This window comes from Falco peregrinus, chromosome 5, assembly GCF_023634155.1.
Source record: "Falco peregrinus isolate bFalPer1 chromosome 5, bFalPer1.pri, whole genome shotgun sequence".
In the NCBI taxonomy this organism is placed as follows: domain Eukaryota; kingdom Metazoa; phylum Chordata; class Aves; order Falconiformes; family Falconidae; genus Falco; species Falco peregrinus.
In genome coordinates this window covers 96,980,263-97,001,680 of record NC_073725.1, presented here as the reverse complement: position 1 = coordinate 97,001,680, position 21,418 = coordinate 96,980,263, and the positions used below count along the sequence as shown (strand labels likewise).

At 39.9% G+C, this 21,418-nt stretch overlaps 1 protein-coding gene across 9 annotated transcripts in view; it reads right to left on the bottom strand.

Annotated features, from left to right (window-relative positions):
* Positions 1-12,032: 12,032 nt before the first annotated feature.
* Positions 12,033-21,418, bottom strand: part of TAFA4 (TAFA chemokine like family member 4) — a 93,804-nt gene continuing 84,418 nt past the window's right edge. For 8 of the 9 annotated variants that reach the window (XM_027793165.2, XM_027793139.2, XM_005230032.4 and 5 more), the window contains 2 exons: positions 18,420-18,503; positions 12,033-13,940 (listed from right to left, as the gene is read on the bottom strand). In XM_027793165.2, the coding sequence (XP_027648966.1) occupies positions 13,819-13,940; positions 18,420-18,503 (206 nt within the window). In that variant the 3' untranslated portion in view covers positions 12,033-13,818. Of the gene's footprint in view, positions 13,941-18,378; positions 18,504-21,418 lie in introns of all 9 variants that reach the window. The other variant, XM_027793132.2, reaches the window with a different exon arrangement.

Here is a 21,418-nt window from a genome sequence, read left to right as displayed (position 1 = left end):
CCCCTCCTCGTTCCCCAGCTCTGTCTCAGCAGAAGTCAGTGGCTGTGGTTGGTGTGCTCTGCTCTCCTCAGGAACCAGATCCACACCTGTGAACAAGGGTAAAAGCATGCCCTCATTCCCAGCCCTGATCTGCTCCATCTCCTGATGCTGTGAGATTTTTGGGACATGGAGATCTTCTGATATTTGGCTATGGAGCACTTCAGTAGCGCCTCGCATCTGGCTGAGGTCACTGGGGGCTTCCATAACACAGACAGCTGAACCTGTGCCTCTTATTGCTACTGACCAGCCATTTCTAAAGCCCGTTTGTCACCAACACCACCAAAAAGCTTCTAACACAGTATGAACTCTCAAAGAGATTCTCAAGACACAAGGTCAGAATCTTGCCCATAAACAAACCAGTTACTCCCTGTTCGTGCTCCAGCTCTGCAGCCAGAACTAATTTAAAGCAAAGTCAAGTTTTCTAATCTTCCACAGTATAAAACACCCAGCAATCAGAGGCTTATTAGCAGATAATGATTTACTTTCTACCCACCAGCTATTTGCAAAGATCATCCACTCTCCCTGTCTGAAGTACCGTCAGGGTTTCTCCATAAGTCTACTCCATTTATCATTAGGGGGATTTACACTGTAAACAGGACAGCTGCATTACTAAGTCTAATTATACCCCGAGAAGACAAAGCACCGTGTGCCTACACATTGCACTGGAATTAGAAGTCCAGGTAGAACAGAAGAGAGGCTTTTAATTAAACAATGTCAGTTACCTTTCACAGAAAGCCTACGATTTAATTTAAGCGCACACGCAGTAAGAACAGTAGGTCAAGCACCTTCCCTATCTTGTGAACCTCAGGCCTAGCGACTGCCAAAGATGACACAATACTTTCTGCCCACCTGCCTCACATTTCTGTTTAGAAGTACTTCATCCTTTTTTTGGCTTGCTTTCCTTTAATTAGGAGTAAGGAAAAGGTTGTAGTGACTTCATAGCATGTCAGATTGAATCTGCGCAAGACCCCACCACATGTTGGGGGGTTGTGGCAGGAGTTTTTAATAAAGGATTACAGAACGCACCTGCTGTGGCTGAAATAGTGTGAGCTTTTTCCAAGCTCTGGGAGGCCTGCATGAGGTCAGGTTTGACTTGAACATTTATTACTTACCAACCTTTGGCATTGGGACAGAGTCTGAAGCATGACGATGATGCCAGCTGATCTAACTTGCCAAAAAAGTGATCAGGTTGTTTGCACAAAACCAGAGAAGTGTTTGTCTTAATGACTGTTTCAAAGATGGGCACAATTCCTTTGCTCCACACAATTTTTTTTTGGTTTTTTTTGTTCTCAGATGTCATTAGATAATTACTTTTATGCCAACAAGTTAATTGCAAAAGCAAAGCAATGCAAATATATACCAAATTACAGTCACGTAATTTCTACAATTGCTTCAAATGTAATGGAATGAACAGAGCGTTTTGTGAAGGAACATTGCAGATGCCATGGAAAATAAATGCTGTTTCTGAGTGCAGCCATCGTTCAGCCAAACGATTTGCCAATTCTCCCCTTCGCTTGCCCAGCTAGCACTGCTCCCTGCTGACATCTCTCACAGGGTGTGGGATACGGGGGTCGGTAGCTTTTTCCATCTAAAGGAGGCCAACCCAAAGCTCACCAGCACACGCCGTTACCATTAGGTGTAGGTACGGGACAGGCACCTTCACCCCAACCAGCTGAAGAAATTCCACATTGTGTAGGCAGATCCAGGATTACTGGGGCAGAGACAGCACCTGCATGCTCTCCTATGGGTTTGAAAAGTCTCCTGCTCACACTTCTGTTCCATTTTCTGATTTTGAGGTCATTTTAACTAAGGAAAGCTCACCGTAGGCCGTTCCTGGCACATGCAGCTATACGGCCTGCTTCAGCAGCTCTTACAAACACTGAGCAGCAGCCAGCAAAAGAGCAGTTACACAGACCACTTCACCTGAGTATTCTCAGCAGCAGGGCTGCAGAGCTGGACCAGGCATGTCCAGGATACAACTGCCTTTGGAGTGTTAGATGTCTCCTTTTGAATAAATCACTTGTCAGTTCATTGCTCACAGCTGCCAGTGTGTACCAGACTATTTACTGCATCCAAGCCTTTTCCATCCTAATGGTACACAATAGAAGAGAAAGACATACTGAAAATACACAGAGCAGTGACAAGTGTTAATAGGACTGCTATCCTGCTTTAAAGCCATTCTATTAACACATTATACTGCAGCTGAGGGTAATTATTTTCAAGGGAAATGGTTTTTGTGACCATGACCCATGGTAGGTTCTCATAATGGTGATTAAATTCACATGTGACTAATATACATAAGACATTAACTCAAGTTTGAGGATTTATTAAGATTTGCAGAGACATCTGCAGGGCCACAGAAGACAGTCTCCTTGGGCTGCAGAAACAAAACAAAACAAACAAACAAACAAACAAAAAAAGTAAGGAAAGTTCATGCTGGCCTGCAAAGCTAAATAAATTTATTTCAGATTTTCAGTAATATGTCTTAAAGTAACACCCTCTGCAAATCTAACACTTTATTTAGCAAAGAAATGAAAGTGTTGCTGCTCACAATATATAATAACATACTCTATTTTGCCTTCAGTTAACACAACTTTAATCTACCATTGAATATCAAGCTAATTTAGAAACATGGAAAAGGGTGATAAAAGGAATAAGGCGCATTTAGATTCACTGCGTCTCATCTGGCATTGTCTGTCTCTTCCTTACTGCAACCTGATGGCAGCGCAACGTTGTGCGTTTGGTACTTCACTGTCATGCAAATAAACAAAGTACTAGTAAATATGGGATACTCCTTGTTCCTTTTCAGCATCCAGCTGGCTAAGCCCGTGCTGGGGACTGATAGAAGCCAGCAGCTGAGCAGTCTGAAACTGGAAATTCTCCACCTCTATCTCCCTCCTGACACTGGGCTCACCATTCTACACCATTCTGCCTGCCTTCAGCATGCATTTACCACCGATCCAAACCAGTCCCAACAGGGACTATAAACAAGGCAAACCACAAAAGTGATAATGCAAGTTACACTGTGCCACGCATGCTGCAACATTAGAATGTAAAAAGCCCTTCCAGCTTCATGAAACGAAACCCTTTTATGGATTTCCACAGTGACTTGATGTGATCTCTACACTCCGAGATAAACGAGAGGAGCATCGGCAAGCCAACAGCTTCCCACATGCTCTCGGGGTAGCTGTGTTGTGTCACTATAGCAGCTGGCTGCAGCTGTGGAGCAGTTGGCAAACCTTAAGACCTTCATTTATGGAAAACTATGCCGCAGCACCTGTCTGTAAGAACCAAATGCTGTTATGAAGAGCTTCCCCCACTGCACAATACCATAAATGTTCCTGAAGAGCAAAATATGCTATTTTGAAAGGAAAAATAGCTTTCATCTAATTCTGTCCATGCAACAGCAGTGCAGGAGGCTTTAACGAGTGTCTCTCCATTGCCTTTTGACTGTGTGCTTATACACAGTTTGAATATAAGAAAGAGAGGGAAAGGAGAACAGAAGTGAATAAAATTTGGATCTACATCGTGGGCTGAATGAGTATAGATGTAGCGCTTACCACACAGCCAAGTTTTCCCCTGCATATCCTGTGATGCCTCGCAGTAGCTGCACACAGTCAATATTTGACAGACAAGCTGGCAAAGCTGCTTGCATCTTACATTACCTACTCACTACCCAGCAGACTAGGGCTGCAGGCAGGCTATAGGGACCCACACTAGGCAGCCACTACGGTCTGGTTTTGTCCTTGGACCTGTGCCTAAGGGACAGGATGGGAAGAGCCTTGGCTTCTTAGCCCTCACTGTCATAAGCAATAAAGCAGAGAGGGATACAATTGCTTTCAGACATTGATTGAAAACCTTTGGGCTCCATCATTCAACGCAGAATTTCTATTGATAAACATGCACACTAGGTTATCCACTGCATTTAAAAGTCTATCTGCATTTATTCAACCATCTTGTCATTCTTTGTATGTAACAGCCTGCAACTGGATCTCCAATACAACCTGCATTGCAGGGCTCTGATTAACAGCAGAACCAAATCCAGCATTTCTCTCAAGCAGGTGATCCTCTCTCCTAGTGTCCTGCTTAGTCACCCCCTGAAATCAGCTGAGAGCTGATCCCTATGATGCAGATCAGGACCTTTGTGTACTCGACAGAAAAAAAAGGACAAAGGATTCACTTTGTTATTCATCAAATATTGTTTTTTCCTAGATTTGAGGATATAATGAATCATACTCCAGATAGTACTGTGTGGTGGTAGAAAACATTAAGAAAGGAAAGAATTTAGTTTATAATTTCAGAGGCTACTTACTCATTTATACAGTTACTTACTGAGCACAGGGACAACACCTTTGGCAGGCTCAATAATGTCATTCCTTCATTAAAACAACTCCGGAATTTCCAGAACAATCATTGGATTGGGGCTCTCCTAAGGTAATAAAGAAATATTGTTGGAGAGTACAGAAAATGTTCCTGCCCATTTTGAAGTTTGTCTGAGAGAACGTAATTCTATATACCTTGGATCACTGGATCAATGAACTAGGAACATAACTCTGTTGAAATATTCTTGACGTGGTGAACATTAGTGGCTTGGAATAGGCCTATAGGGTCTAACCCATCAATGCACAGCAATTGAGCAGACTGTAGCATCTCTAAAATTGCCATCAGTCCATTAAACCATAGGTCTAGAAAGGTGCGTGTCTGTAAAGGAGGAGCAAAGTCTGATTTGATTTGACAGACTGAAATAGCCTCATCAGACCTATTAACTAAAATATTTCCAAAGGTGCTTATAAGTGCCTTAGATCAGGTTGAAAACCCCACTCCTTTTATACGTCATGACTACAAAACTCCAGCGGGATGCTTGAATGGGTAAACCGAGATTCCATTCACAAAATCATGTCACACAAAATCATCACACAGCACACCCTCCCCGCCTTCCCAATTCATGACCATCAGGGCTTTTCCCAAAAGGAGGATGTCCTAAAGGGGCTGAACTTGTCACATCATTGCTCAGTGCCAGCGCCTTGCTTTGATGCGATGGACAGCTGGGTTTGATGTGGCCATGCCTCTTTCCTGAGCCAAAAGGAAAGACCAACAGCTACAGCTTTCTATTTTCACCCAGTTCAAGCCCATCAATGTCTTCAGCTTCTCCTTTTTCCCCTGTTCTTCCAAACATCTCTGTTCTTCTCTGCCCTTGCCAATATGTGTGATATTCTCGGTGGATGGCACAGACGGGCAAAGCTTGAGAGTCAAAACCCTGGGAAAGGAGGAGTGAGCAGACCGTGAGTAGTCAATGTGCCAAACTCACCTGGGTACCTCGGTGTGCTGGGGCCAGAGCAGTCGCACTCAAGCCTTCTGCCTCGGCGGTCAGTCACTTGGTCCCAGCTGATTCACGGATCTCCGTTCTCCATCATTGCTTGTCAGGAAAGGAACCCAGGGTGAAGAGCTTTATGAATGTCTTTAAGACCTTCACGGAAGACAACCTGTTGTGGTGAGGAATATAACCTGGTGGGTGAGTAAACGGGGAAAGAGCAAAGGCACAATAGAGAAAAGACACAACAATGTTAATCACAGTACACCCAACCCACATTTTGAGGGTTTCTTGGCAAAGATATGTAGAGGTATTTGGATAGAACCTCTCTAAAATGTAAACTAAAATATTTATATATTCATCATAGATAAACATATTGTACCACAAATGCAGCTCTGTGAGCAGTCCTGAAAGATACTATAAACTGCTCAAAAAGAATTATTTCCTCTTGCATAAACTCCAGCACTCCAAATTTGTTCTGTTGTTGCTAGGCTTAATTTCCAATCATAAAAAAAAAAGCTTTTGCTAAAAGAATGCAAATATCCATATACTTTATAAAAGAAAGTTCCTTTTTTGTCATGATTACCCCCAATCTAATTAAAAACTATGCTTGTCACATCTTGGAAAATTAACTGTCTTCACGCAGGGCAAGTGCTATCATTTGGAGAGGTCATGATAAATTACTTGTAAATAAGAAAAAAAATTAATTCCTGCTTTAAGTACCAAACTCTTTACAAACCTAATTAAAGAGCAAAAGTCAGCATTCTGAAGTGACCCTGAGGTGCTTCCCACTTGCAGAACAGAAGTCTGTGTTTAAGGAAGCAACTCAACACATTTGGGAAAGAGATGGAAAGCACAAAATGAATAATATAAAAGATGACAGACAAGATCTTATGCAAATACATTATGAATATCAATACACCCCAACACTGGAACAGTGACTGCATTATTATTGTGGAAACTGGGGGATTGGTTTTGTTGTCATTCAATGCCAAAAATCAATGCTTAGTACCTTTTTCTCATGACACTTGTTACAATTCATAAATTATTAACCGGAGTCTTTTGTAAAAAGTTCCTGTTTACAAGGTTACTCTGTAAGTTAAAAATGTTTGTTTCCCCTCAGATCTCTACTATAAAGCATCTGTGGGTATATTTACATGATGAAGTTGATAGATTTGTATTTTGACAGTACATCTGTCATCTTCGCTTCATGTGTCAAGAGGTCAGGTGTACACTTGGTGTTATCAGGTGGCTCATTAGTGTCCTGCGGGATATACTACCTTGTCTGCTTTACTTTAAGTGACAAAAAAAAAAAAATGTTCTTTTTAGCCCTTGCTGCAAGAATTCACACCCACTTTGCAATTGTTTGTATTTTTCTGCTGCCAGAAGACAGGAACGAATTAGTAGCACATGTACAGAGACAATGCCTCGGGAGAGAGCACCGTGCGGAGAGGAAGCTCAATTCTTTCACACACATCCCCGATCTATCTGGGCCACTAAGGGTGCTGAGTACCCCCACGACCCCTTCTTTACAGGACACAAAATACATGTTTAGACACTCAGCACAGTCACATTACAACTTGCACAGTCTCTGTCAAATAAATGTGTGTGAACCACCACCAACAAGCCATCAGCTCACTGCTAACCACTGCTACACATCCCTGCTCTCTGTAGGGCTAGGGCCCAATACAAAGGCTGTGGAAGCCACGGTCTAATGTAGAATGAAGTTGCTTTCCCGTTACTTTCCAAAGACTGCGTAAAAGTTGTTGAAAGTAGCAGTACCGTTCCTCTACTCTCCCTGCAACATCCCTCACAGATTTGCTAATGCCTCCTGCTGTCTGCAGGCACATCTTCAAAAGACAGGCTGGAGAACATCATTGTGCATTCATCTGGGCCAGTGTGAACTCATCAGCTCCAGGAGTTTCGTATGAATCCAAGTGACAGCAGAGTTTAGTCCTGTGAATACCAGTGCTGTTTTACAAAGCACCTATTTTATATTGTTGGGACTTAATGCATTTTACATTGATTTTACCACTGTAGTAGATTACTTTGTGGGCCACTTAATTTAAAGGGTAAGCAAACAGCTGACAGTTTTGCTTGCAAATCACCTGTTCTGGTGAATTTTTTAGCAATGGACATATTTGTTAAAAAACATGGTAAAGTGAAAAATCATCGTGTTTCTGTAAATCACAAAATCATTCAGCACATAGGCTTGGGTGGACCTGCATACTACTGTGCAGCAGACTGATTCTAATTTTTTGTTATCTTTTAGGCTGCTTTTATACTGTTGCAAAGTGCCTGATCTCTTTCTCATGGTAGCTGATGGATGGCATTGTAGATATTCCTTTAAGGAGCATGAAAATTATTTTCCATTTATTGTGGCTCTCTGAGGTCTCCAGCATATGAAGGCCACAGGTCAACTGTCCTTGAAGAGCCTACTGAATAACCTTTTGTATAAATAATATGGAGTATCTTGAGGTAAAATTATCTTACCAATGTTACCTTGTTATCCTGTGGCTCCCTGTAGAGGTAATTTATGGGACTGGATGAATCTTGTCCCTCTTAGCTTTCTTTTCATGTTTGAACCCAACTTCCCTCTACTCAGAAGACTCAGCAAGAAGTTTGCTGACTAGAAGGCATTTCTGTGAAAAATCTCCCTGATGATTCAATTTAAAAAAAAAAAAAAAATACTTGAAGTGCATCCACCCACAACCTTGAATTGCAGAGAACACAAATAAGGACTCCTATGGCCAAGAGCCATGAGTGGGATTACCAAACCTTCATACAGAGCATACATTAAAGACAAGAAGAGATACTGGATTCCTACAATTTATACATTTTTGTGTAAATGCCCTTATCAGTCTGTGCAACCTTACCTTGGTATAGATTGTCATGAAATGATACACAACACTAGTGAGCTGAAAAAAACATTTGTATTCCTATTCCTCTGCTGAGAAGTCTTCAATGAATAAAAACCAAGATCTAAGTGGAAAGATTCAGTTCTGCAAAAATTTGCTTACAAAGATAGAAACTTACTATACTCTAAATGAAGAAGTCACTGCTTGTGCTGGATTATCCAATGTCCATGAACAGCCACTACATGGCATATATAATACAGGTTAGATAACTATAGGCATTATAACACAAGAGAGTTAATGTATCTTTAAAAATTACTGCACCCCAGCTGCAGCCTCCATAGTAGTTTAAGCTACCTCACTTCTTTCCAGATATCCAAAGACCACAAGTATGTATGGTACCTGCATTTCAGCTGAAGACCAGTACCTTGTTAAGATGTACTGCTTAACCACTTGTGATCTGACCATGCCCTTAGACACCTTCCAAAATGAAAAACTTACATTGGCTAGGAGAGATTTATAAGGCTCTGAACTTTGGTCCCAGAAAAGCGTACAAAGACTGAATACACAATCTTCTTTCTTCATTTTACAGTGCGGGCAAGAAGAGAGAAGCCAGAGTTGACTCTCCACTTAGTCTCCCTCATGTCTGCACCTTTTACAAGGCATTACATCTCAAAGGAGCAGAAAGCCATATTCATTTCCAGGACCCATCTTGGGCTGGTAAAAGGCAACAGTGGCATTTCACAGGCTTGAGCCTCCATGTTCAGTGCAGCCTGTAGTAATTTTTCTGGCAAAATTTCATTGACTATTATTTTGTATAAATGATCGTAATAGCAAACTTTTTATCTGTCTACCAAAACTGTTCTTTCGAGCGCACAAAATTTATATTAGTATTAATAGGAATGTCACACACACACACAAAGCAGGGTAGACTGGCCCCTGAAGTGTTCTAACAGCAATATTAATTTCTCCTGGTGGGCAACTTTGTCCTCATAACAATAATAAAGCTACAGTAGTTTATAAAATGCAAAAGGTCTCTTGAAGGTTGGTACAGGCTGTTATTCTAACCTATTACCTTTGTGAATTTTGATCCAAATTAGAAAAATCTGGTAGCTGAGACATACCCGTACAAGGTTCTAGACTTTAAAGTACAGGCTGCAAGCACTGCCTATGCTTTTATTGCTGTTGTTGTTGTTTGTTTGTTTGTTTTAAGAGTAACTGTTTTAACAAGTAAAAGACACAAAGATAATCAAAGGGAGATATGCTGCTTATTCATCAAGGCAAAGCCATCACTGGGAAAAAAACTCCAACTTTTATCATTGTCTAGATAACCCTGCTTTTGCAAAGAGGATCTAGCTGTTCAACTAAACACTAAGGTAAATGAAGTGGAAAACAGTACATACTCCATGTTTTCAGGTGTAGGAGTCTCATTCATTTCCAAGCAATGAGAAACACTGCAGCCATAACCTTCAAAAAAAAAAAAAAAAAAAAAAAAACCAAACCCCAACATTCTTATGAACTCAACATAACCAGCATATTCCAAATTCCAAGGTGAGCAGATCCATTCTGAGTCTGCTCAGAATTACCACAACGCAGTGCTTGGGGACACTGTGCTGCAAAAAGCAATCCTTTAAATGATATTACTACAGTGTAGAGGCATTTATTTATCCTAAACAGTTAAAAGTGTGTTACAGGATCATCTATATTTCAATAGATACAGAAGCATCTATTTTTATGACGGAAGTCTTAAGTGTTCTTTTACCTTTTACCTTAGGGTCTTTCAGTCTGCAAGCAAACTGTTAGTCTTCAAAGACGTTTTCTATTGTTGTAGGTGTGTTATGAACTAACCCTTGAGAAAGTTTACTGCAAATGTAAAAATTCTATTCACTCTCTTTAGGTACAAATTCTAACACAAATCCTTGAAGATAACAGACTTAGAGGTAAATGGAAAATGGAATAAAATCTATATGAATTTAACAGAGTTGTAAGATACAAGAGAACCCTTGCAGGGATTTCTATTGTGATTATTTTCTAGATAAAGAAAATTCCAGGTATCTAGTTTAATCTATATATAAAGCATTTATTTTGATACCACAGATACTTCCTTATCTAATTGGAGAAGATAAGGATGGTGGTAAGGAAATGGCTAAAGAGTGAACAATGGCACTTTGTGTTCAAAATGAGATAGGGTAGAGTTCCTCACCACTCAGTCTCGGTAGCGTTCAACCATGCATGGCCTTGCACAGAGGCACACAGAAAACCTCAGCACCAGGAGCAAGCAGCACCTCAGCCTCGGGGAGTAACAGTGGGTGACATTCAGCAGCACAAACCACTCTCAAGGCAGAATCAGTAAGAACACACGCTATCAGCAAGGAGATGTGAGCTGAAAAAAGCAAGCCTAGAATATTAGTCAAACACTTGCTGACTGTGACTTGCCAGTGTGATGCAGCTATGAAAAAGGCAAAAGCAACACAGGCTGTAGAACGTGAAGTATTTGCAGCAAAGATGGAGAAGTGTAATGACACTAGAAAACTGGCAACAGCAGATGTCAAATAAAGTCCATAATTCTGGCAGTCCTTGTTCAAAAAAAGATTCACCTAAATTGCAAGGGGTGCAAAGAGGGCTACAAAGATAGGCAGAGAAAAAAAAAAAAAAAAAGATATGAAGAGGCCATCGTTATTTTATGCCTCCTGAAATGTCACCTGGGTAAAGGAATATACATCAGAGGGGAGAAAAGAATACAGCTAGGTAAGGTATAGATATAATCAGGACATTAATCAGTTTGGCTTGGATTTTAGAATAATATTTTATCAGAGAAGTGATTGTCTGCAAAAATCTATGTAAGAAATTGTAGGAGAAAACATAACCATTTTAAGATTAAAATGATTACTTTCTGCACCAGACTAGGAGACAGTGCCTGCCCAAACAAAAGCCTGGACATGATAACCCATGGGTTTTAGTCCCACAGAAGCTTAACAGTGGGATGCAAACTGAGGTTTCTAAATGATTGCAAGTATGCTGCTTACACAACCCGCTCTTTTAGAACAAGTAGATAAACATGAACTAAGTCATTTACATAGAGAACACACAAGAGTCTGGGACACTGATCTCTTCTACCAACAGAGCTGCTGGCAAAGACTTTAATTTTGCTATCGCTCAAGAGAAGGACAATGCTGGTGTCAGATGCCAGACAACTGCATTAGAAGAAGCAGCAATCCTCCAAAAAGAGACAGGCATATATTACAGCATTTGTGCAATGAGTCAGAAAAAAACCTGTAAATCAACCCAAGAACCTCTGGAACAAAGCTGCTTTAGGAAAATCTCTGTCATGGGCTGAGGATCTAGGAAGGCAAGTCATTCATTTGGGCTGTATTTCATAATCCCATGCTAGCAAATCTACGTTGGAGTTTCCCCCTTGTTCAGTGGCAGCAAAAGCACCTTCCAGGTGGCTATTGCAAGACAAGCAACACACTGTACCCCTTTTGGGTGAGTATGTTACATGCTTTAAATGAGAAAGGCTTAGTCAGACATACGTAGTATTGGTTCTGTTCTCAATTCCACCACAAATCCAGTGTATGACCACTGGCAAGTAACTTATTTTCTTTGTATTTATCTTCAAAAAAACACAAAGATAATATTTTTTTCTCTAAACTTGTTTGTCCACTTCAAACACCTTCAGCAATGGTTTTTACTATGCCTTTGTAGAGCACTTACCTAAGTAGATAAATAAATAAATACCAGTTATGGGTTAACATTTTACAAATAGTAAATAAAAATGATCTTCACTGATGACACTGTTGAATACATATGCACAGAAACAGTAGAAATAGTAAAGGTAATTTTAAAATTTAATCAGAAAATCAAAACAATGGAAAAGTATTAGGAATGTAGAGCTCATTAGGGCAAGAAGAGTCTATTAACTGTTCAGCTGTCCAAGCACAGAGCAGAAAATCTCTAGTTTACTTATCACCGAGTACAATGACCACTATGATCCCGGCTGTAATCAAATACATAATTGAAAGTGAACTAAACCAGAGAAATCAAAACCAAAAAACAGAGGGCCAGATCTTCCCACCACTGACTTCAATGGAATTACCTGGCTGAATACTCCCACTCACTCCAGCAAACCAAAAACTAACAATTATTACTCTGAACAGCTTCACACTGCTGACAGTATCTTTCCCACAAACTAGAAAGCTTATGCGCAATGACCTAAATGAGTACAACACACTTTTTTTTTTTTTTTTTTTTTTCTTGGGGGGGGGGCTTTTCTGTCTCTATAAAAATTAGATGTACATTGTTACCCTAATATTTACATAAAGCATAACAATGAATTCAGTAGCTGGGTCAGCAGCAGTTCATCTGTATGATAGCCATCTGCATCATTGCATTTTAGTCTGCTTCAACGCATCTTAAGTCAAAAAATGATGTAATGGGGAACAGACTTGCTACAGCTTCACTTCTGCTTACTGTTCTATTTATGCAGACTGATGACAAAAAACTGCAACAGGCAAATAAGAAAAACAGTATGAAATGCATCTACAATAATATGGAACAATTATGTGTCACAAAATGTAACCACTTGGAAATTCAGACTGTCAAGGATCTGGACATTTAATTATTATAATCTTTCTAAACAAGAACTAATTGCAACTGAGGATTCATTTTTATCTAGAATTTTTCTTATGAATTTTAAGTATGTTACCTATTAGGATATAACCAAGGCTATGAAACTCCAAACAAATTACTCTTCTTCCAGTAAGCTTTCCTTATGCAGTACAAGCATGCTCTCCGTTTTTTGAGGCATCTGAATGAGTATTTCTAGCTAATGGCTAAATTCTTTTCCGTATCTAGATTCAAAGAGGCAAGGAATATGTATACTTTGCTATTCCCCTAGAGAATGGATTTATTTTAGGACAAGAAAAACTATGTCTACTTTCAGATTTTGTCTCTTCCTCATGCTTTCCTGCCATCACTTATGAACATAAAAGTTAAACTATCTAGAACTATCTAAGGAAAAAAATATAATTGCACAGCTACAACCAAAGTATGCCCTACAATAATTGCTACTGATTTATAAGTTCCATCTTTTCACCTTCATACAGCCTTGATAGTTACTAAATCACTGTTGAAAATACGCTAAGACATAATTTACTAACACTGTCCTGTCACCTCACTTAGCACTGGGATCAGCTTTGTATTTTTATGCTGTACTGTATGTGAGAAGTACCTCAGAGAAATCCATAGAATTATAGAATCATTTAGGTTCAAAAAGACCTTTAAGATCATCTGTATTGGTTCTAATTTTCTTTCTATGACCCCCTAGGTTACATTCATGATCTAAACTCATTTAAAACATTTTTACATATCTTAGTATCATTAAGACAGTCTTATCATTAATGCACTGCAGAAGTTCAGGTATATGCTTGCACAAATTTCTGCCAGGTGACAGATCTTTGGGAATCCAAGGTGCATTTCAGGTAGAACCACATCTCCTTCCTTTTTCTCGTGAAATTAAAATGTACCATTCTGTATAGCAAAATTCAGGTTCAGGAACTGCAGCCACAGTTGAAAGGAGAAGTATTGTCCTTTTTGCTGACTAATTTTGCAAGTTCAAAGAATTAAGTCAGTAACATCATGACAAAAAAAGGGTCTCTGTGTAACAGCCAAGCAACAGTTGCACGTGTCATTGTTCCAGTAGTGACCCACAGGTTTATTTGTTGCTACCGTGTTACCTATAAAAGAAGAGGAGAGAGTTACCTACACAGAATCAATCAAACAAGGATGATAAATAACACATGCTTTGTTGCTGTGAAGAAACTGTACGACTACGTCACGAATGAACTTGCCCCAGCCATACCTATATAGCTTGCAGAGAAACAAAATCCATATGTAAATGTTAATTACACTGTTATTCAATAGTATAAGGCAGATTTGCAGATTAAAAATGGTTGTTCATGATTAAAGTTGCCACCAACATCCCATGGAAATCTCCTTCTACTTTATTTTGCTTAGCATCATTTACAACACCAACGCCTACAGCACAAGTGTATGACCTGCATCTCAAAACACTGTTCGTGCTTAATGCTACCCATTCCCGTCGATCCGTCTTGTGCGAGGGAACTAGGATCAGACAGAACATGGTCTGCAGACAGGATGAATTCATCTTGCAGCAGAAGCCACTCCCAGATGACACTTCTCTCACCGGACCCCACAGTCTCTTCCCCTTAACACCACATGCACACTCATGTATTGCACATACATCCCAAGCCTTAATGCACACACAGTGCACAAAACCCACTGGTTTTGGCTGCACAGTGAGGAGGAGTCAGGTCAGATTTCCCATCCTCGAAATGGATGAGAATAGGCAGCCTGCAAGGAGGAAAGCTTTGTCAGCTCTGCTCTGTGGTGTCTAGATGTGTTACAAAACTAAACAGACACTCAGCACAGAGAAGTTTTTATTTCCTTCCCTGAAGTAACTGATGTAAGATACAAGCTCCCCAGCTTTTCACGTTAACTGTCCCACTCAGCTACAAACCTTTCATCTAAACGCTAAGTAGCATAAGAAGTCTCCTGTGCTTCATATACCTCAAGTTACTCTAATAGTTTCACAAAATGAAAAGGTAGAGGACTTAAAACTGATTAAAAGGCACTTCCTCTTTCAGTGTATGATTAACCTGTGGAAGTCATTGTCCCAACTAGCACTGATCCCAGGGTCTTAGAAAGCTTCAAAAATTAATTTAGAAATTTAAATGGTAGTGAGGTTGTCTTTGGTACATAACAGAAAAAAAGTTAATACGGAATGATCTCAACTCTTATGTTTTAGACATAAACCAACTATTAAATTGGAAGAATATCACTTATGCGTACATTTTCTATAATTGTCCACAGAGGTTTTGCTGTATATTTCTGATTTAAGTATCCCAGCACTGAGGCACACAGGCTGCTGTATCGTTTGGACTACTGGTCTGACAGTTCATACAGTCCTCTTTGTGTAAACTTTTAATAACACACTAAATGCGTATCTTGTTGATTGAGCCGAGTTTGTACAAATCTTCAGTTCATTTTCAAAACAAGTTATCTCATACATAGTTCCCTCTAACATGGGAAATTTTCTCTCCATTCTATTTTCCTTCAGGATTAATATTGCCTGTGCCACAAGCTTCTGTGGAGAATCTGGAGTTACCATCACTCATTATATTTGTGCAACAACTCTATCTTGGTAAACAGAGAAAACCACACACGACAGGCAAAATACCTGCAGAGGGAATATGGATGCCAGAACAGATTCTGTAGCACAGCTTTTGCTGTCTAGCAAGCAGGCACCTACATGTAAGTTTGTCATCCAGGGCTTCCTTAAGGTATGGAAGAGGGAAAGAAGTGGGAACCTTCCTGTGGACGGGCACAGCCTTGCTGTGAGATCAGCCATTTCTCCCCACGTGACTTTGGAGAATCCTAAATAGCTCAGTTTGGGGGGAAACATGCCTGCAGCTGGGCACAATGAATGTCACACACAAAACGTTGGACAAATCATGTCCTTTCCTACTTGGACCAATGAAGAAGACAAACTTCATGATTTTAGACTAATTCTCAAGAGGTGCAATACTAAAAGCTAACTACAGGAGTACAATAACTTGGTGATATCATGGCAGGTCCTCAGCTTTTAGAAACATTACTACTATTGAGGATACAGCTCTTAAATTTAAGCCTCCAAAAGCAACTTCAGGGTTCACTTACTAACACACAGGTAACCCTTCTATTTAAAAGCATGGATAAAACACATATAGCAAACAATGAAAGACTTTCTAACAAAGAATAATTAAAAGGGGAAGAACTGAGACACCTTTTTAAGGGATCTGTTCTTTAATGAAGTCTGCCTATTCCCTCCTTTAACATGGCCAATCACTAGTTAAAGGTTAGGACTCTCGTGTCATTTCAATGTAATGTTTAACCATTAAGTTCTTTATTCATATATAAATTTATATTGTTGCAGTACCCAAGACCCTATCAGAATCAGGATCTCCCTTATGTTGTTGCTGACCACATACACAAGAAAATACAGTCCTACCTTAAGGTGCTCAAATCAAAAATCTAAAACAATACAGCACAGCAAAACAAAAACAAAATCATGTAATGAAAATTAACAGTTCTCATGTCAGTAATACAGTAGAACAAATCACATATAAGCACAAGTGCCAGTTGTTTGCTTATCCTTTCAATTAAATGCCCCTCAAAGAAAACTATGGTGACAAAAACCAGTGTGAAATGCATTAGTCCACATTGCAGCAAAGCAGTGGAAGAATTTAATGAAACAACATTTGCACTCACACTGCTACACCCTGCCTTCTGTTAGACCCACACAAACTCACTGGAGTTGATGAATTTGCACAGGTCTAAATGTAGGCAGGATGATTTGTCCCACCTTAGCTTTATAAAGACAACACTAAACTCATCAAAATGCATTACCATATTCTGTAGTTTGCTGGTTACAATATTTGTCATGGATGATAAAATAAATCGTCCATGCCGAATTTGCCCATCTATTAGCAAACTCCCACTGACTCAGGCTGTCTCCTTTCACTGTTTAAGAGCAAGTCATGCACACAAGCTATATGGCTGATGTGATCAGTTGACTTCAATGAACTAAAAAGCCACTGTTCATACGAAAGAAGAGGCACCTGCATGAATGAGGCCTTGATGCCTCAGGCTTTCAGTCATCAATTCCAACATAAAGTTCTTTCTTCTACCCTTCATCCCTGTGGTATCTATTGAAGGGATCAACGATATTTAACCCTGGCTTATTCTTTTCCAATAAGGTTCTTTTGGTATAAATTGCTAGCTCTCTTCTGGTATGCAAAGAGATGAAGATGTCTTATTCAACACCTAGAACTCCTACTTTGCCAGTCTTACCCTTCCGTGTAATGCTACAGTGCTACCCCTTATCTACACACGCGTAGTTAAAAGTCAGTGTCTGTGAAGAAATTTAAAGGCTGAGTATAATCTATATCTTGCAATAACTGACTGCCAGTTACCCATACTGATTCTAGAGTGTGCAGGTCAGCTTTCAGGTGTAATGTCCATCACAGGAGAAGAGCAGCACCTAGGCACACTATAGACTACATCTTTAGCACTTGACAAATTACATCTACTTGCAATAATTCCTTTGATCTTAAAAACAGAAATAGGGTTTTTCAGACTCATTGGTTTGGTCAGATTTTTCCAGCAAGCCTGCCACCGTGCAATGTCTGTATTTGGGCTTCAGACTACTAATATTACACCACAGCTGCCCAAACCATCCTATTTTTTCTCCCTCGTCCAGAAATTGGCACAGTTTTCATTCCTTAGAACAACCATTATTAAACATTTGGTGTCAGTATTTGCGTATTGACTCAGACTGTAACCTAATCAACAACATCCATTTACAGCTAGAAGAGGCTGTAAAGGGAAAAGCTAAGCATATGTCTTTCCTTGCTATTGCCTGCCAAAGACTTCTGTTCTGTGATATATTTAGATATGCAGTTTGCCATGACTTGTTGAACTTCAATGCACTGAACTCAATTTAGATTGTTAAGCAGACGGAGGACATGGTATTTTCTCTGCTGGCTATTAATTAAGAAATATGATGGTATAGCAAAGTTTTTTTTAAAAAAAATAGGCCATCTACAGGATGGCCTGTAATCAGAAATGAGCTGAACCAGCCTGATTTCCAGTGGTGCTATGTCCCACAGTTCCCACTGACGTCAATGCAGATTCTCAACAATTCCCAAGACAGACTACTGCTTTCCAAAGCTGAAAGGGCTTTCCAGTAGCACAGGAACTTTAGGTGACACCGATAGACCTTGGATCCATGTACTCAGCCTGAAAATTGAAGAACTGATCCTGGAAGATGATTGTCCAGCTAGCACTGGTTACAAAGGAATAGTTTCTTTGCTCACGAAAGACTGAAGCAGGGCCTTCTACAGTCTGAACTTCAGCACACAATAACTTAACCAGGCCAGCAGTGAAGGGGCAGTTCTGACCCAACATCTCCCTCTCTGAGAACAATTGCACTAATCACTGCTTTCCAAAACATTAAGGAGTCCAGTACTGGTGCTCACACCCGCAGACACAACATAATAAGCAAGTGCTATCAGCAGACTGACACCTTTAAATATAGGCGATCTCTGTACTTGCCTTTGTGGTTTTGACTTTATTTCCACTGCTGCAAGACCAACCTGAATAGTCTGGTAGTACTTTACAATCCTCTCCATCCAAACAGGGGTTCATATGACACCACCACTTCTGTAGAACAATGGAAGCTACAAAAAGAAACAGAAAAGAGAAACGGAATTAAATCTTTTTTATTATTATTACTGTTTGGTTTAATAGGGAGGTTGTCTGTGCAATGTTCAATTGTTTGATATCAAAAGGCAGAACTGACAGCTACTGGCTTAATGGCTAATCACACTGTGTTTGAGCTAAAAACGTGGCTAGAAAACTTCACCAGCACACAGAAGGGTAAATGTCATATGCAAATGGTGAAGACAGGCAAGCACCACCAGAGACTGACTCCAACATTTGAATTGGCCTCTGGAAGTGCCTTTCTGTCTCCACTGACTACAAAAGATGACTTGCCTCCTTCATTTACATGCTTCAGTCAAGTACCTGCTATAAGGCAGAAGGAAACGAAGGCTTCTTGTTTAACCTAGATATGCATATGCAAGACTGGACGAAGAAATGCCAGTTTCTCCCTTCACTGAGTGAGAAAATAGAATTGCACAGAGATGTAAGCATGTGAGATCTGTCAGCAAATAATGCAGATAAGAATGTGAAAACCGCTGGAAAGCATTAGATTATTAACTAAAAAGCTACTTGCAGTTACACTGCCTGTTTTGCAGTATGTATTGGAAGACTACAGTAGTACACCTTAACTGTGCAAATTTATTGATTGTCTACCCTCAAGCCAATTTCCATTAATAAGATCACGCTTGTTATTTTTACAAATGTAGTAACTTTATAATGCTGCTGTTAACAACAGATACACTTTCCCACAAACAGCTGCAATCATCTGCCTGCATTTCTGTTTTGCATTGTTCATGGGATTCATCAAATCCCAGAAAATTATTAATAAATGTATCAGTTCACAATCTTACACAATCAAAATTGCATTTCAAAATAAAATATGACTTAAAATACTGATTTAGTTAGTCTGTATTATGCTACTATGTGCACAAAATATTAAATTGCTTGCTTTAAAAGATACCACATCCCAAAGAAAGAAACAAAAATAATTTAGTCTACTTCTTGTAAAGCACTTTCTTTTTAATTTCAAGGTAGATTCGTACTCCTGCAACCTTCAAATTAGGGTGACAAGCAGGCAAGCTGACATTAGGATATTGCTGAAATGTTCATTCAATTACTTTTGTTTTGCACTTTCACTCTAAGCCTACGTGAAAAGCACTCTGACAAATATACTTTCGAAACACCAGTTTGTCTTTTATAAACTACTATTTCAGCCCCATAAAATTATAAAATAAATGCAAGATTCCTTTCACCAGTAATTTGGATCTTAGATCATTTGCATTGATGCTGATTGATTGTTGACAAAAACGGGTGAAACTTGACCGCACTTCCTAGGAGGCGAGGGATCATTTCCACACCAGGCATACCTTCCAGTCATCTATTTTATCTGTTTTCTCTCTGCTGTTTTCTAAACTTGTTTCAATTTCTATACTACATTTATTTCAGGTAAACACAAGTAAGTCTAGACAGTCAGATTCAAGAAGACTGAGGGCATGCACAGAGGTCCCTAAGCAAGCAGGAGGTTCAGGTAGCAAGCTAGCTGTATCTTCAGAGCTCTGCTTCAAAGTCAGCGAGTCCTCCTGGGAGGCCTGGCACACCACCCCACAGCTCTGCACAGTCCTGTCGTGAGTGTGGATGCAGTGACATACTGAAACTTTGCCTGCACTCTGACATGTGAACATGCTTTCCTATATTTAGTGCTACACTAAAACCCTAAGTTCAACTTCAGACCTTGAAAACCACCTCACTCACCTGTCTCCTGAAGACACCTAGAATTCCTTGTGCCTCGGTTACCCTGATAACTATTTAGATCCAACCTTTTTCATATTGGTTTGGGTGCAGTATTTTTTTAGACCACAGAAAATGCACCAAACATGGTAGTTTTTATTTATCTATACAACCTGCATGAAACTGCTTCTAATAACTAATTAAAAAAAAAAAAAAGGCACTAGTTGACTGGCCAAAAGTGCAGCACAGGTGTGGGTTCACACAGCATTCTTGGCCACTGGTGTTCATGCAACTTCCTGATCCGTGTGGAACTGGCCCATCATCTCCAGCAGTACCATCTTCTATTAAAACAAGCAAGCACGGATGTGAATGGGAAACATCGCTGAATGAATCTGTAACTCAAACAAGATCCACAAGGTCTACAATAGACTGCTTATTTCACCTTCTATTCACCTCTTGTTTAGACACTTTCATAGAAAGTGACTCCTACCCTTCTGTTGACTGATTTCTATTCTGTGCAGATATCTCTCCTCAGAGTAATGGCAACACTTTGAAACACTTAATACAGATCTCATTCCATTAGCTTCCAGCAAATCCTCAATTCGTTGCTGTAACAATCCACTAATTCTTACATCCATTTAATGTCCAATTTCTCTGTAGTTGTAATGTCCACTCTGCTGATCTATATGTCCTAACTAGCTGTAGCTGTTTGTGTCAAACACACCCCCGAGACTAGTCGATTAAAACTCTCCATCAGAGCCTTAGGCTCATCTTCATAGCTACAGCTCTTTACCTATCATTCCTGAAATGGTGTGACTCACTGGAGGGTATAAAGGCTTCCTCTTCTCTTCAGATTGAGGCACTCTTGGAGCAGGTTCAGCAGATGACTTTTCTAAGAAATGAGAGCAGCTATATCACTCTCATACACAAACACTCTCATGAAAGGAAAGGAGACTGCTTTAGTTTGACATTAGCCAAATGATTTGCTGGAAACCAGCCAGAAACCCTGCCAGAAATACATCTTCTGCCGACATTGCTCCCTAGATAATGTGACTGCATGGAAACAGTAGGTTCACAAAGAGTAAAGCCAGAAGGTGTCAATACATCATCTCATCTTGTCTCATGCAGTTCACTGTGTTGTTCCCCCAGTCACGTTGGGCTACACAGTGTTTTCCAAGCCAACATGGAAAAGGTGAAGAAAGAC